This window comes from Argiope bruennichi, chromosome 1, assembly GCF_947563725.1.
Source record: "Argiope bruennichi chromosome 1, qqArgBrue1.1, whole genome shotgun sequence".
In the NCBI taxonomy this organism is placed as follows: domain Eukaryota; kingdom Metazoa; phylum Arthropoda; class Arachnida; order Araneae; family Araneidae; genus Argiope; species Argiope bruennichi.
Genome location: NC_079151.1, coordinates 10,969,248 through 10,987,620, shown reverse-complemented (window position 1 = coordinate 10,987,620; position 18,373 = coordinate 10,969,248). Strand labels below are relative to the sequence as shown.

Genomic DNA, 18,373 nt, shown 5'->3' with positions numbered 1-18,373 from the left:
ATCCATTGAAATCAAAATTTGACACATAACTACAGTTGCAGTCACAAAATCCCATACCAAATTTAATATATCTATCTAATATATATAAGGCATATTTTTTTTAATTATCACGGTTACAAACTTCTGAAAGTACATTCAACCACTTGTTGGATTTGGCTCAAAGTGTGGCAGTTGTCGATTATGTAGATATTAAAACTGTATAGTAAATTTTATACATCTAGCACTCTTTGTTTCGTAGTTATCGTATCAACATGTATTCGAACACTCAGACTTCCTCTTAACGAATTTTGTGTAAAATATAATAGAAATCAACGAATTTGGTGTAAAGACCTTGTACCAAATTTCTTCCGTCTTTCTTAAAGCGTTTTTGAATCCTCTTTATAACAGAAAGATAGACAAAGGGACAGCAGATATTTTCAAAGATGTTTTTTCGAAAGCAAGGAGGTTTCAATCGTCAAAATCTCAAGTTTGATTTTTTTTTATACAATTGCAATATTTTCTTAATACTAATTATACGAGAAAGTAAAAATATTCGATGTACTGTCCACTTCAAGATTCCAAGGCTAGCACTTATCGCCGATTATACTTCGATTAAGAGTGGGGCGCAGAAAGATGAACAATGAGTGCGCCTCCAAATTTCGTGAAGAATCTTAATTCACTCTATCGCTAAATAAAAACACCTCATCCTTTCGTCGTCTTCCCTCTTTTTTTTTTTTTTTTTTTTTTTGATGAAATAAACGCCTTTTGACAAATCCGCAAGAGCGTTGTAGGTTTCCAAATTCGGGAATAAACAGCATCTTGGGTGTTCCAGAAAACGAAACAACTACGCTTCCGTGGAAACAAGATGAAATCAAAACCGAAATCCAAAACAGCCAATGGAGAAAAAAAACAGTTTTAAGAGGAAGCCGTCAATAGTTTTGTGTGCAGAATTCATCCCATAGCAGTTTCGCTTAGTCATTTGTTTTGTCTTATTTTTTCATTTTAACTATGTTTTTTATTTTTATTTTTTATTAATAATAAGTCAATCCTTGTGCACCACAAAGTACAGCACAAGGCTTACAGAGGTAAGTAGAAACAACTACATACATAGAAAAAAAATATGTACATATAAAAATAAGGATAAAAACAACAGGAAAAATAAACAACAAAACTAATTAAAAATTGAAGCAACAAAGACAATAAATTTACAGAATTAGAAAAAAGCCATTATGTGGTCGACCAAAACATGAAGTGGAGGTGGAAACTTAATATTACAGGAATCTAGATCCACAATAAAATCTCTTCTCCCTTCAGTAACTTTGGAGCAATCAAAAAGCAAGTGTTCGACATTTTGAACTCCACCCACGCTGCAAGAGCACAGATCAGTGTTCGATAATCCAAATTTCTTGAGATAGTAATTGAAATGACCGTGTCTAGTAAGAAATTTTGTTAAGTGAAAATCACTGAAAAAATGCTTGTTATTCAACCTTTGAGAAATTGTGGGGAAAAATAATTTGGTTAAAGAGGCAGTTAACGAATTTTGGTACAGCTCGTTCCATAAGAGAATGGTCTTTTTGTGATTCTCATTACGAATGTGAGATTTTGGAATGCTCATAGGATCAATGATGTTTAGTTTTGTAGCTTGCTTTGCAAGCCAATCGGCTCTTTCATTCCCTAAAATGCCAGAATGACCTCGGACATGAGAAAAACAGACGCTAATTCCTCTTGCTTTAAGCTCGTAAAAAGTGATCTGAAAATTCACTACAATTCTGTTGCAGGAAGAAACATTACTAAGCAAAAATAAGGATGAGAGAGAATCAGTACAAATAAGGAACCTGGATGACAGAGTACAGTGGTTTACGATCCATTTTAACTATGTTGTTTACCATTTTACTATCATGGAACTTTCATAACAGAAAAATGTGAAAAATGAAAAAGGGACTCCCATCGAATCAAAAGCTTGATTGGTAAATTTCTTTTAAGTCATGACGATTGCATACTGTATTGCTAGGTAAATATCTGCAAATAATGGTCTTTCTGTAACGAATGAAATCGCATTTTTATATTTATCTCATTGAATTTATTAACATTCATTTAATTTCTTTAAAAAAATATTATTTACCTCATTAAACCTCATTGATAAGCCCTTTTCAATTTAGAAGTAAAAAAATTTCTGAGTAAATTTTGTAGCATGAAAAGCAAATTTTGCTATAAACAAATTTTGCGAATAAAGACGTAAAAATTTGTTTGTTTATAAGTAAATGTAAGAAGAATTTTTAATATATAACAGTTTGAGAAAGGAAGAAAATCTCGGACAAAGTGAATCATCTAGTTTCAAAAGGGTTGAAAATAATGAGAGGTTATAATTATGAAAATCTTTCTTTTCTTAATCTTTCCGTCTTAAATTAATTATTTAAGATGGAAATATTAAGTGAATAATTTCCACATTAAAATGAACCATTTTTGCTCAAAACGTTTTTTGGAATCTGCCATCCCAGAGGAGTATCCTATTCATTGATGAAAGTAACCCAATTACTTTAGATTTATTAAACTTAGTTCACCCGATTTTCGATGGATTCGAGGTAGAGTCTCAGCTTTAATATTCAAGAATCGATTCGATGCAAAATCCGAAGTATGTGGCAGAAAGGCCAGTTACCTTTCTGCCACAATGCAAAAAATAGACAAAAAGCGATAAATGCAAAAATAGATAAATGCAAACATAGACAAAAATCGACTTATTTTCGACTTGCTGTAAGGAATTTTTGTAATTAGTTTCTAAAGGCTTTGATGACTTCATTTTGCTTTCAAGGGGGACTACACTGGGGGCATATCTTTCCAAAAGTGGTTCAAAAGGGCAAATACAGAAACAGCCCTCGCATCTCTTTCGCATATTTTTTTATATAAATGTTTCCCAAAATACTTTCATTTCGGTAAAACTTCATGATAACTTGGCTAAGGTAATGATAACTTGGCTGCATTTGCAACTGAACAATTGCAAATACTAATTATTTATAAAACATTTTTGAGCAAATTTGAATCATGTGTTACATAGTCAACCATCAAATTGATGGCATTCATTTCGATACCAACCAACTTCGATTTAACTCTCGAAATTGTTTCATTTTGGCAAACTGGCAATTATAAGATGAATTATAATTTCAACTAAAGTTACTTAGTTACAAAAAAGAAAAGACACGATTTTTTAAAAACTCGTAATTTGGACTCTTTCTTTGCAATGTTAAAAATTATCAAGTAGAATGACTTCCTGAGCATTATGAAAATTAATTAAACTTATTTTTTACTTGTTCAAGCATAAACTTAATTTAAATTGTAACATTTCATATTAATAAGCTCATTATGAAACAGATATTGAAGAAATTTATACTAAACAGCTGAATAACAAGTAACTGCTGTAAGTGCTTTTATCCGGAATCAAACATCTGCAATCCATTTACGAAATGCAGTCTAAATAAATCCAGAAAATAAAAGTGTCACCATTCACCATTTGTGCACATAAAATTTAAACAAAATAAATAGTATAATAAAATTTTAATAAAACGAATAATTAAAATTATATAAAGGAAAAATACTTTGCTTTTTCGAATACAGGAAGAGAAACTGATACTCGAATGCTGTAATGACGCATGCCTTTTGAAGTTTGAAATTACTTTACGTAATCATTTAATATAAACATTTTTAAAGACAATGAGTCATCTATTTTGTAAAGATAAACTCAACTGTTTGAGAGAGGTATTTTTTTATAAAGAAATATTTTTTGAGCCACGTGTAGAGTTTCCTTCCGAGCAAAATCGAAATCTGAAAGCACCAACTCAGCAAACTAATCTCGGCCAAAGCAGAAAAGCAAGGACCTGGAGATCCAATGTTTGATGCTCAGTTTCACTTTGCTGCGGATTAGAAAGGTAAGTTTTAAAAAAATTAGTGGCAGCTGAACATTTGAAAAAAGCTTTAATAATTAATAGTTAAGAAATGTATTTTAAAAAAGCAGTCTAACCAAAAGAAAAATAGGCAGATGAAAGAAAAATAAATGAAATTCAACTTGAATTTGAGGGTAAAATTTTAGTATTTTCATTTTCAACGTTCGATGACATGGTATACAAGAGAAAAATGTGGAAAATGAATTAAATATCGATACAAAGGTTCACTTTATATATATAAAAAAAACATTAACTAATTGATTTGATGACGGCAACTACTGTGCTCAAGTTTATGTTCCAAAAAGTTCATGAAAAGAATTCTGAAACATTATTAAACTTTGTTTCGGAAAAATAATTGTTATTTTTACTGAAATCATAATTTAAAAATGCTGTTATTTTTTCATATAAAACTTTGCTTTAAGTATTTTGTTTTTTCTTAGTAACATGAGTGCAGGACGCTTTTCTTTTATATATTTACTGCAAATTTCTTTATTTCTGTATTCTATTCAAATTGGTGGTACTCCAAATTTTCGTTACTGTTTTGTTTTCCTGCTATTACAGTAAATATTTCTTTTGATTTTTATAGAAAGTAGCTGAAAATGTTACGTGTCAGATTCTTCTGGATTTTTAGCCTTTATTTTCTGATTAAAAGTAAAAAAATTTCTAACGCTATTTTCTTAAAATTTTAACGCCTAATTTCTGTTTTCATTACAAATTATAAAATTAATTGGTGCATTTAGATGAGCGTTGTTGAAAGACATAACTGATTGGATGAAAGCTTTTAGATATTTCTTATCCATATCGAGTGCTGAAATATAGAGAGGAACAAATGTCAAGCGCGGAAAGGAGAAATTTTAATCGCTGTTTGGTATCACAAATCTTATTTTTATTATGCGGATTTCTGATCCAAATCTAAATCTGAAAATCTAAAGGTCCACGTAAACCTTTAAACAGCGCAAAGGGAAAAAAAGGAAAAAATTGTGAATTCTAAAATTTTATACAATTCTTCAATCCCAGTAAATATTTTTGGCTCACTAACATAAAAAAATCTATTATTGTCTAATCAAATCTAATAAGCTAATAACTTTTAAATTTGATTTAAAATTAAAAGTTCTATGTTTAGATCAATCAACAGCTAGTTCGAGGAAGCGGAGTCTATTAATTGGATCATATTCTTCGAAGTAGTCGTTGATATCGCTAAAATGTTTTATAATACTTTAATATTTAAAATTTCATAATATGATCAGTTAGGTCATAGAATAATGGAATTTTCTTGCTTAAAATGTTAGCATATGTAGAATATTTTTCTGAAAATATTGAACAAGATCATGAAAGTGTACAAAAAAAGTGTGTAAGCTTCGTTATTTTTCCATCTAAGCATTTGATAATCGAAATAACAAAAATATATACATAACATAACAACACACAAGTATAATTATTTGTTTATTGTAGTATATTGTTTCAATCAAACCATGCTCCTATTAGCACAGTAAAACAGCATAGATGTTAGTTAATGAGTAAAGATTAAAGTTAATTATGGGAATATATCAAAATGAATAGGAAAAAAGCGAGAGTGATCCATAAAAGCTAAAAATTACTGTCAAAAATATAAAAATGTAAATTATATAAGAAAATTACACTCGAGTCTTAATAAATTTTGTATATGTTACTTACTATTGTGCAAACTGTTGCTCAATCAAACCAAAATCAATTTTTTTTTTTTTTTTTTTTTTGGTTTTATTATAATCCAATCCTCCTTTAAACAGCTGAACAAGCGGATATTTATCAATGTTGCATTCTATTGCCCTATTTTTTCAATACGATCTGATGGGCATAGTTTCCGTTCTCTTTTTCTTATGATGTATTGTACGAAAATGTGATCGCGTGTTCGCGCCATTTATTGAAAAAAAATGGTGTTTGATGATCTAACTGGAATTAAGGTTTACAACGTGTTTAGATCTCACCGAGATACATGTGGAATTAAATGAGTGCAGGTAATTTTTCGTAACATTTCATTAGAAATAGTATATTGGGAGAACAAATTATACTTTGTATTATTCGGTATTGTAAATATTTTCTAGTCTAGCTACTTACATCAAATCTTTTTTCCCCTGCAACTTCTTAAATTGATTTTATTCGCCCTGCCTGACACTTGTCTTTTTGCCTCCGCTCATTGAACCACCTGATACAAATCTACTGATCTTTTGCATTCGATATCCAAATTGGTATTATGGCGAGAACAGAAATATTTTCATGCCATGACTCAAAGTATCATTTTATTCATGTGTTACTGGAATTTGGTTTTCTTTTTCTCTCTCTGTTCTCATTACAATAATTGGCTATATTTACAGATAAAACAATCTAAAAGTTTGCGAAATTCAAATGAAAATTTCGCACAATAATTAATTTTAGATCGATAGTTATTTATGCAGTTAGTGGAGAAAATATTAATGAAAAAAAAACTCCGAAGTTTATCTTAATTTTTTATATAATTAAATGCATGAAAAAATAATTTTGAAAGTTTCAAAACAAACCAATTGACTCGTAAATGGAGCTCAGAATACCAACTGCGAATGTCATGTTACTCGCTCTTGTTCACGTTTCGAGGAATTCGTGTTAGATGGAAACACAGAAATAAATGTATTTTCTGCTTTTTGTAGATAGAAGGAAAGTTATAAATTTCAAATCAATTTTTCAAAAATTAAAAATTGTTTGGAAATTTGATTGATCGTTCAAATATATTTGATCATTTGATAAGGAAATCAGATTGTGTAAATAAACACTTTGTGAATTTCTTATGTTCTTATTGAATTTCAGCATATATTCTGTAGTTATTATTATAAAATATGCATAAAAATTCTCAGTATAGTTTAAATTATCAAACGGAATGAAAAGCAATTAAAATGCTGAAAAAAGTGAATTTTCCTCAATCATGATGAAATTGAAAACGCGTCATTACTTTTTTCCTTTTTCCTGATCAAATTATCTAGGTAATAATTTTGGGACCACTTTTGCTGTTATTGTTACTTATGGTACTTTACAAGCCCGCTGACAGATCTATCAGTGATTTAAGCCGAATGAACGTCTCTTATTTTTTCAGTAGCGCATACTAGATCCAAGAGTACGACTTAGCTACTTCATGCGTCAAATTCGCTTGCACAACCCCTTTTTACAAAGGGAACATTCACACACCTGACGGATAGAACGCAGAAGAACAACCGTGCTCGAATCCAGGACGCCCAGATCACAGGGAAGACGCGCTGCCCGTGTACCAGGACGCCAGCTCCACTTTTTGATTAAGTAAAAAACAAGGGAGATAATCAAAACTTTGAGACAAACAAATTAAAATTACAAATTAAAGATTTCAGTTGAAGCTTACCTGAAGTTTAATGAGCTATTTCCTTCGTTTACGTGGACGCGTATCATCACGATGTTAACATAATCTTTCTATGAATATTTTGCTTTTAATTTTGTATATACAAGCAAACCAGTTTTTAAATTTAAAAAAATGATCTGTGGTTATTGGTGGAATTCTCGTTTGGAGGTAAATATCATGGTCCGTTTTTAATTTATAGAAAAGTTTTTTCTGAGAATTGTAGACATACTTCCATTTAATGTTCATTTATAATGTAAATGATTTAAAATGCTTTTATCAGTAAATTAGTTATATGATTTTTATAATGAGTAAAAGACAGTGAGTAAGATGTAAGCACAGATTTCTAACCAGTCTAAACTACGTATATGGTATTTGTATTCCAGATATATAATATGATATTAAAATTTAAAACTAAATTCCTTTCGTGTTTTCTGGTATTTCTGTTGTAAAAATGAATTTGAAAGTTTTTCCAAATATTTAGAATGATTCAAAAAAATTTTGAACAGATTTGGACTTGTGAACATGATCCTAAATATTATTTAAAAATGTCTAATCAGATATTAATTCATCTATATAAGCTCTGCTGTCAACTGAAGCTTCCATATTTATATGCAGACAGAATCAAAAGAATAATACTTTTATTTTTTAATTATTTTTATTACATTTATTTTATTAATTCAATTAAATTTTATCTATATATAATTTTACAGAGAAAAAATTAGACACTTAAAATGTATGTTTAAAAAAAATATTGATGTTTTTTTTAAATGTCGTAAAAATATGTTTTCCCTGTGAAAACACTATAGAATTTGCATGTTAATGAATGTTTTAAAGTTTGTTTTATTGATAATTTTCAATTTATTTTTCACAAATCATTAATGATTTTAAGTAACACTGATAAAAAATTAAAGCTACACTTTTATATTACTATAAAATATTAATTTAAGATTTGAACAGAAATTTAAAGAACTGCATGAGTTTTGATAAACGATTTATATTTAATTTATTTCAATTTCGAATACTCATATTTTTGTACTTTTAATTTTTTAATAATACTTTTAAAGAATTTCTGTCAATTTAATTTTTTTTAGTTCAAAGTTTTTGGAAATGGGATAGGTTTAAATCTATGTTTCAATAAAAAAAGAAATCAGTATGTTCACTTTATATTTCAGAATGGCGCCAAACTCCAAAATTGTGGAAGAACCTGTTCAATATAATGGATCAGAGAAACTGGAATACAAAACAAAAATAGTTTGGCGAAATGTGCTTCTTTTTGTATACCTACATTTATCCATGCTGTATGGTTTATATTTAATTTTTACATCAGCCAATGTGAAAACTGCTTTGTTTGGTAAATTTTATTTATTGGAAACATTTATAGTGATGATTTTTTAATTAAGGTATGAAGCGTTCTGTAAGCCGCCTTTGAAGACCAGATAGTTCGCTAGGAGTATCGATTATGTTTCATGTCAATTAATAATTTCGTATGTTCTTACTCTTTAAGCTTTCAGAAGAAGAATATTTCAAACTTAAAATAATAAACAATCCATACAAATTTCCAAAATATTTCAGAAACAAAAAAAAAATTTCAAATCAGATATGAACCTGAAAATTAATGAATTCGGAATTAAAGACAGACCTTAAAAAGAATTTGATGAATTTTAGGTTTATTGCAAGCCATATATGTTTTATAGTGTATCTTTGTATATGTATATTTCGAAAAAATAAAACGAAATCAAAAATGAAACATTAACATCCAAATGAAATAATGTTATTTTAATTTTATCAATGGAAAAAATAGGACTAAAAGAGACTAAATGATGAATAAATGAGAGAACGAATTATTTTAATAATATAAGAACTTAAATAACCGCCTTTGGCGATTAAACTCTCATATAATATTTCCGAAAAATCGAAGAATCGAAGAGCAATCTTCCCAGATATGAATACTGAATGAATTTCACCAATTTCTTTACTATATATTCTCCAAGAGAAAAATCCTTCGCAGAGTTTGCCAATCACAGCCACTAAATAAAATATTCCGTCTACCGATTTTGCCATTTCTGTTGAAGTTTTTATCTATAGAAAAAGTAGAGCTTGGCCAGTATCCGTTGTAATCGTCAAAAATAAACATATTGTAGTCGTCAAAAAATTATGATTCGAGATTTTGGTGAATCACCAAATTTTAGATCGCCCTGAGTTCGAAAAGCATTTTTTTTAGCATTATGTCTGTCTCCCTATGTCTGTCTATTGGTATATTGCAAAGATAACTAAAAAACAGTTGGAGCCAACGGAAGGAATGTGTTGTATGTTCTTTACAACAAATTTGAAGATTTCTGTCAAAATTTTGAGTAAAATCCGTTTAGAGGAAGTCTGACCGTCCGGCTATTCTAATATAACAAAATAACTACAAAATAAGTTAGATAGATAATAGTATAGAATTTATAGTATAAACACCTTTCAAATTTGAGCCAAGATAAACACTGAGTTGATTGTCTATCGACCTGCACTTTCAAAAGCATGTATGCAAACGCGATCATTCAAAAATGCAATTACTTAATATATAGAATTTAATATGTGATTTTTCTGAGTGCAATTGCTATTCTGTATCAAATTTTATTTCAATCGGGTTCAATTCTCCCGCCGAGAATGAACAATTTTTTTTTAATTTCCACAAAAATTAGGATCTATGGAAAGAATGAACCCTTCATGAAATATCTAAGGGCCTAGAGTTTCACACTGTACAGACACTGATGAAATGAGTCCAGTGGCTGAGGCTGTTTGATTGGTTTATTCGTCTTCTTTGTTATTTTAAATATCTAAATTCATTTTTATGATAATTAAATATACAAATGATTGATCAATTGTTTTGATTGCGTCCTTTTTTTCTCTATTTTGTTTGATTCTATACAAGCCTAATAAATAAGTTGTGAAAAATTGATTCCCAGATTTCATGATATTTCTAATAATGAAAATCGGTTTTTCAAAACTGATTCTTTCTAACGGATCAAAAGATATTTTTTAATTTGAAATTCATTGTTATAAATATTATGACAATTTGAAACTAAATTTTTCTTTCAAATTCTTCATCAAGTGATGCCACTAGCACAGAAAAAAAATAATCTTAATTAATACTTTACTGCTACATTATTTTCTAAAAATAAACGTCATTGTCAACGAGAGCACATAATTGTGCAAAATTTTAAAATTGACACATCAGGAAATAAGTCGAAATTCGATAACAAATTCCATCTATATAAACACGAAATACGTCAGGTTAAGTAAAAAGATATAAAATGTTGAAAATTGTAAAAATATAAATAATTTATCTCTTTAATACTTTAATAGAAGTAAGTGCGTTTTTAAAAATAGTTTTATTCACTTTGTTTCAGGGTACATTTTCGGAATTTTAGGGGGCCTGGGAGTCACTGCAGGAGCCCATCGATTGTGGTCTCATCGCTCCTACAAAGCTAGATGGCCTCTGAGGGTTATTCTCTGCATTTTCAACACTATCGCAGCTCAGGTGAAGCTCTTTGATTTCCGGATCTCGGCATGATAGCCATTCAAAAGTATCTTAATAATATGAATTGGCTTCCCAAAGAAGAAGCTAAGTAGTAGCTTCTTCTTTGGAAAAAAAAAACATTTTATTCCATATTTGCAGGAATTTGCAGGAATAGTTTCTCAGGAAACTATTCCTGCAAAAACTCCATGGAGGGGAACTCGAAAACATGTAACGACTACTTATTTACACTTATTAGATTATTTCAACCAGTTGATTGCAAAATTTTTTAAGTTCCCTTAAATCTCCTTTTTTTAAATCAAGCGATGACGCATGCACACGTTGAACGCAATACAAATGCCTGCATAGTAAATTTTGCAAGAAAAAAATCATAATAAAGCGAATAAGATTCCACTTTTATAAGATAAAAATGACACATTGAATGCTTCAAAATGGATATTTGGATTGTGGTTTATAAGCGTCGAAGGTCCTTAAATGGTTAAGAACAATAATTCTCGTAAAATAATTTCTGGAAAATTTCTACACAGTTTCTGCGGTTATGATCTCTGTAGAATCCGATTCTCATCATTTCAAAGAAACTATTGTAAACATTCCGTCCATGTTGTGTGAACACGACACCGTGATTCATTTTGAACTGGATTTGGACTTGGCGAGGAACACTTGGAAGAGTGCATACCTCGGCCGAATTAGTAAAACAGCCGTCTAACTTAAATGGATTGGGGACGGTGAGGGATTGAAATTCTCATTTCCTTATGAATCCGTGTTATTGAAGATGCAAAGATAATTCAAATTATTATAATTTTAGTCTTATTATGTTAGAACAATTATTGTACTAGCAATTCTTCATTCATTGAAGTCTCTCAGAAGTTAGGAGCATAAAAGCAATTTTAAGACTCAAAATTATTCTGTTTTATAAATCCAAACAACTGATGTCTTATTGGAAAAATTTTCATTTTTTTCTAATATCCTAGATACAAACATTATGGAATGGAATTGGTGAGAAAGAAACCTTCCGATTTTTCAGAGAGATTTTTTTTTCTTTACTTAGAAAGATTCTAGGCTAAATTGGATGGGTAGTGGATCCAGAAAATAACTACAATCAGTATTATTCTAAACAACTGATTTTTGTAATTATAAATGGAAAGATGTATTCGAAAGTAATTTAAACACGAACTATTTTGCGAATTGAGAACACATTTTTTCTAAACACTCCTTCAAATACACATCGTGCAGTGAAGTACACAGTTTAATCAGTGTAACTTTTTATGATTGCTTAAGTTAATAAGATTACTTTTATTACAAACTGATATTCTGATAGTTAAAGCAATATTGAAAAAAATGAAAAACACGTAAGGTTCATTAAGGGTATAATCTATCTATCCTGTATAATTTTTTAAAAATTTATTTTCACTTTTGTTTTTTACTTTAAAATTCATCAGAACACCTTTTTTTAATCATGATGTGGATAAACCAAAATTTATTTACCTCAATTGTTACATTTCTGAATTACCACTTAAGTGTTTGTGAAAGTACAGTCTGGCAAAGGGTCAACACCTTGAATAGATGTTGTTCAAGATTTGACAGATATCTACACTTTGAATGGTAGATATGTGTACCAAATTATATTCATCTATCTCTTTTTGTTTCCTAGTTAGCATGCTGCCTGAATAGCCGATCAAGCAAGCTTTCTCTCAATAGATTTTGCTCAAAATTTGATGGACACCTGCAAATTCAGCGTCAAGACTCTATGTAAAATTTCATCCGTCCAGCTCAAAGTGTTTTTGAGTTATTGTGCTCCAAATAAGACAGAGATAATTAAGAAATTGTGTTTTTAGAATTCTGAAATGTCTAAAACGTGCATAAAAGTCAAAATCTCTAAAGGTGGATGTGTTGACTATTTTCATTTATTTACTTTGAACATGAGAAACTAAAAATGGAAGCTTGCTGTATCTGAGAAAGTAAAAAGGATAAAATTACGAAAGTAAAAGAAGAATCGTTGCTTTGGAAGGCAGTACTGAGTTCTTTTGGAAGGGAAATTGGGAATTCTTTATGTATACGAAATATCATTAGAATAATTCACAATTTAGTTATTGCGGGAAGCGGTGAACTGGTGGTACAGGTCCCGGCGTCGGAACTGGAGGGTCTCAAGCTTGAGACCCGATTTCACCGAAGAACCGTCGTGTAGACCAGTCTGGCGCACGTTACATTCGTCGGGGTGTGGAAGTTAGAGAGAGGATGGCACCCTCATCATCTGATCGTGGTTCAAAATGACGAGGTCCGTCCCAAGATAGGCCTAGTGTTACTTTAAAGAACGGGACTCTAATTTAATTAAAACTAAATTGTAGCTACTGCAAAATTCGATAAGGAAGAATTTACTTAGCTTTCTTTTGAAAACGCTAGATATCTTTTTTTTTTTTTAAGTTAAGTTTAACGTTAAGTGACTACATTAATACCGCTAACTGCATCAGCTTCAGATACATATGCACTAAAAAAATATTATAATCGTCAAAACTTTCAACTTAGATATTTTGATGGATGTCTATATTTTTAACCTCCTTCTTCATAAGGAGTTTAACATTCGTAGACAACATAGACACAAAAAATATTAATTTTTAACAATGCTAACACAAGTGTCAGCCGAAATTGGAAAAAAAAAATTAAATTGGCAACCAACCCATACAAGGAGGTTTTCTTATTAAAATACAATATCATTTAAAAAATACGGACAAATGAAGGTTAATTATTTATGATCAAATATAATATATTACTTTTTATAATAATTTATGGTCATTAAAATGAAACGGATATCGTATAAGTACTTCAAATAGGATGAAAGAAACGAAACCATCCCACCCTGGCACTAGATTCTTTTCACTTTCTTGTCTACAAAGTATACAACTCAAAAATGTTTTGAGCTAGACAGATGAAATTTGTATACGAGTTTTGCTCGCAATTTATAGATATCTATCCTTTTTGAATAAAATCAGTTCAGAGGAAATCTGTTTGTCCGGCTGTTCGAATACAAGCTAACACAATAACTGCAAAGAGCTAGATGGATAAAATTCTATACAAAGATTAAACATTCATAGTGTAAACACTTAGCAAATTTTGTGCCAAATCCAATTAGGTGACTTTTTGTCGATCTGTACTTTTATAAGCATGTGAACACCATAACTCAAAAACGCAATGACTTAAATACATCAAATTTGGTATGTGATTTTTTTCCCGTCTAAAATTGTGCTCTGTGTCCAATTTTAATTTCAATAGAATGATAAAAACGTGCCTAAAATGCAAATTCGCTTTTCGGATACTATTAACAGAAAGCCTTGTGATTAATCACCAAAACACTCGCCAAGGTAACTAACACTGATAATATACTTTACGCGATTATTATACAAAGCGTTCTGTGTTACTGCGCATAGCACCTTTATTAGAGATTATGCGAGAAAGTTTTGAAGAAACAACTCCATCTGTTTTTACTATTAATATGGTAAATCATTGATGTTCACGAGGAAAGCCAATGTTAGAATAAAATCTGAAACTGATTCTACTGGCACGATGGCAGATTCTTTTAAAAACTATCACTGATTATTGGAAGCATAAAATGTTGCATCGCCTATAAAGACAGCTCGTACTCAATGAAGTGAAAGGTTGTTTATAGTATTCAAAATAATAAATGAAAGAGCACCAAAATCGTTTTCATGTGCAACAGTTTTTCATACTGACCAGCTAGATGAGATTTACTTAATCTTATGTTTTAGAATGACATCTACGAGTGGTGCCGAGATCACCGGGTCCACCACAAATTCAGCGAAACCGACGGAGACCCACACAATATCAAGAGAGGTTTCTTCTTCGCTCACATGGGATGGTTGATGTGCAAGAAACATCCGGATGTCAAGACGAAAGGAAAAATCGTTAAACTGGACGATCTGTGGGCTGATCCTATTGTTCGATTTCAGAAAAGGTATTTTGAAACAATTTCATTTGATTTGCTTTATATTCATAAAAAAAAATTGGTAACCGATTTTTTTTACTTCCTGGAGTTTAGAAATCTCGCAATTTCTGAATTCTTGCCAGCAATATACGGTTTTAAGAATTCGGCTTTTAGTTGTCATTGAATCGATTGATTTAGTTCCATTTTATGTCCATATAGTAGAGAATTCTTTAAAAAATTATACTAAAATTGCATATTATTTATTATGATGATTTATAAGTAAGAGACTGAAAACGAACAATAATTACAATAAAAATTATTCTACTCCTTTGAATGCATGTCTTTAAAAATTATCTTAAAATTAAATTTTTATTTATTCAGTGTTCAAAAGCTCAAAAAGTTCCTCTTTTCAGATGGGAAAACATCATCCTCTCTTTAAGTTATACACCTAGATCAATTTTTAATGATATTTTTCGACCGATTTTTGGCAAACAGTTGAAGGCTTCTTTTTAGAATTTTGAACCGATGTCACATTTAGCCACTCATGCGTTTTTATCAATTGTAAATGATTAAAATAAATTATAATGCAAAAATCATATTTCATCTGTTGTCATCTATTGAAGAGGCTGGTTTAAGCCGTTTTAGAAATAAATTTTATGTTCCTTTTTAAACATAGTTGTGTACTTGATTAGGAGTGAGAAATGCACATTGCTTTTTATATAGAACCAATATAATGCTTAAATGGCCTATTTATTTGTATTTATATAATTTTTCTTTATTTAGGATTCTTAAATGTTATAAAGAAAGCATCACAGATATTGATTGCAACTTTGACAAATTTTATTTCTAATCAGGAATGACTCTGAAAAGGTTACTGATAGTGAAAGTAAAAATAACTTGTTTAAATTCAAGTTCCAGCCTCGGTGGCCTAGTGTATTAAATAGGCTTATGAAGAATAGCTCAGTACTTTGAAAATTTTGTTACCGATCTTAATATTCAAGCAAAATAAACCAATTTTTAGAGAATTTTGATTTTTCATACAATTTCTTTACCAGTATAAAAATCAGTAAAATTATGTTTAGTAAAATGTATTCTTGATGCTTTACTTAATAAAGCAAAATCTGTTTTTGCAGGTTTTACATTCCTTTGGTCCTTTTCTTTTCTTTCTACCTGCCAACTATGATACCCGTGTGGTGTTGGGGGGAAACGGTATGGAATTCCTTTTTCGTCGCAGTCATGGCAAGATACTGCCTTGGCTTGAACAGCACGTGGTTGGTGAACAGCGCTGCGCATAAATATGGCGACCAGCCTTTCGACAAGTACATAGAAGCCAGAGAAAATCGTGTAGTATCCTTCTTCGCGATTGGTGAAGGCTGGCACAACTACCACCATGTCTTCCCCTGGGATTATTCTACTAGTGAACTGGGTTACGCCTTTAACCTGACTAAAGTCTTCATCGATGGGATGGCACTACTCGGACTGGCATATGATCTGAAGACAGCTCATCCAGATTCGATTAGAAACAGAAAACTGAAATCTGGAGATGGCTCGAGGTTGAACCACAGCTCTGAGTAGGAAGTTGCATTCAATGGATGGTGGAATCAATTCAACTAGTGCACAATGCTGAATTTTCTTTAATATTCTGTGAGAATGCAAGTGTTGTGCAAACTTCATCTTGAATTAAATTTCATTTCATAAAATTTATTATATTTTGAAAACTATTGAGATAATGATGTTTGGATTATAAATCAATGCAATTGTGATGATAAAAGAAGACTTGCGCCGCTTTTGGTATCTTAAATCATAGATATCTTCCTCAGTTCTGTAACTTTTAGGTCTTCGTTCACAAATATTTTGTAAAAATATTTTCCACATTTGTTAACTTGAATAAAATGTTGAATCCTCCAAACTTGGAGACTAATAATGCTTTCATTCCATTTCTGAGTAAATACCAATTGTTCTAAAGGACTTCTATTTTCTATTTTTTCACATAAATAAGCATAAAATGCTAATAAAAAAATAACGAACAAGAAACTAAAAAACAGATCAAGAAATGCAAGTGAAATATTATATGTGAAATTTTGCACTAAAAATAAAATATTTTTCTTTTTAAGTCGTGAAAATCACAAACGAAATTTTTAGATGCAGCCTTTATAAATCTCAACTTTCGTTTTATTCCTTTCAAATTTAGTGAAGAAAATATTTTCAACACTTTGTATAAGTAGATTCCTCACAGAGCTAAGCAAGATTTCAAAATACAATATCCATTAGCAGTAACATGATATTTTCATCTTTTAGATAAATTGAGTTATCTCTTTTTCCTTCATTAACAATAGATTTATATTAGCTTTATATCTGATTAAGTAATTATTGATTAAAACAATAAGTAGAAATTATAATGATATTAATATGTGATATTTTATTACATGTTTGTGAGATGGTTATATGAAAAAATACATATATAAGAAATTAAATTCGTTCAATAAACTATGGACGTTTACGAACGGACGTTACGTATGGACAACCGTTAGGAAACAATTCAGGTCTTTAAATTACTTAAATATTATGTCAAAAAATTATGGTAATGAGCAAAAATTGTGTTTCTTCGTAGCAATTTTTGAAGAGTACTTGCAGTCAAATTATCATTACATCTATTTTCAAAACCTTTTAAAGCAAAAAAAAAATTAATTTTATAGATTGAAACTAATATTTTGGTAATATCTTAGATAAAATTAATATGTTATAAATCCTGAATTCAAAGCACTTAAATATAAAAATAGAACTCCCAATTTGATATTTCTCTCTGATTGAAGAGCCTTTCGAATTTTTACAATGATAGTTAAAAATTTGTTTTCATTTTAGTAATAAAAGAATTTTTCAGGACGGTATCTTCTTCGTGCCAACGTGATTTTTCTTCGTTTGTATGCAAGAAGATGTAGATACATGTTTTACTTCAAACAAACAAACAAAACAAAAAAAAAAGGAAAAGAAAAAAAAAAAAAGAAGAAAAAAAAACTTTTTTTTTTTCATAACTTTTGGATTTTATTCCGTCGAATTTATAAGTGAGTGCTATTAATGAATTAATAAGGTTTTAAGTCCAAAGTTCTAAGCAAGTAATTCTTATCTCTAATCATTTTCTATTAAAATATTTGTGTTGGGAATGGTTGTTTATAACCTATGAAATATTTATTCGGATTACTTTTCCCTTCTAAGCAATAAGAATATTGAAAAAAGTAATTACAAAAAAGAACATCCTAATTATGTAAGAATCATAGCATGAGAAAAAAAATGATGATAAATCGATTCCATCAAAATTCAAAGTCAAATTTAATTTACGTATACTATAACTATTAATGCACCGAAACTAGTAGGATGGTATACACAAACGCGTATATAAAACCTTTTCAGAAAAGTGCTATCTTAATAACTATGTAATGAAGAAAGGAATTAAACCAACAGCTGCTGCAACGGTATTATTCTTGTTTCTAATTTTTAAAAGTTCTGTAAAGATTTGATATTCTAATAGAGGCAGAATAAAGCTTACATGAAGTTACACAGATATTTTTCCATTTTGTAAATTTGATGTTTTCCGTCGCTATTCTCAAAGTCATTTCTATTATCTGAAC

At 29.9% G+C, this 18,373-nt stretch overlaps 1 protein-coding gene across 2 annotated transcripts in view; it reads left to right on the top strand.

The window, feature by feature from the left end:
- Positions 1-16,650, top strand: part of LOC129966720 (acyl-CoA Delta12-desaturase-like) — a 30,614-nt gene extending 13,964 nt beyond the window's left edge. Inside the window, exons 1-5 of one of the 2 annotated variants that reach the window (XM_056081370.1) lie at positions 3,758-3,899; positions 8,463-8,641; positions 10,683-10,813; positions 14,572-14,777; positions 15,881-16,647. In XM_056081370.1, coding sequence (XP_055937345.1) covers positions 8,464-8,641; positions 10,683-10,813; positions 14,572-14,777; positions 15,881-16,322 — 957 coding nt within the window. In that variant the 5' untranslated portion in view covers positions 3,758-3,899; position 8,463 and the 3' untranslated portion in view covers positions 16,323-16,647. Of the gene's footprint in view, positions 1-3,757; positions 3,900-8,462; positions 8,642-10,682; positions 10,814-14,571; positions 14,778-15,880 lie in introns of those variants that run through there. The other variant, XM_056081291.1, reaches the window with a different exon arrangement.
- Positions 16,651-18,373: the final 1,723 nt, after the last annotated feature.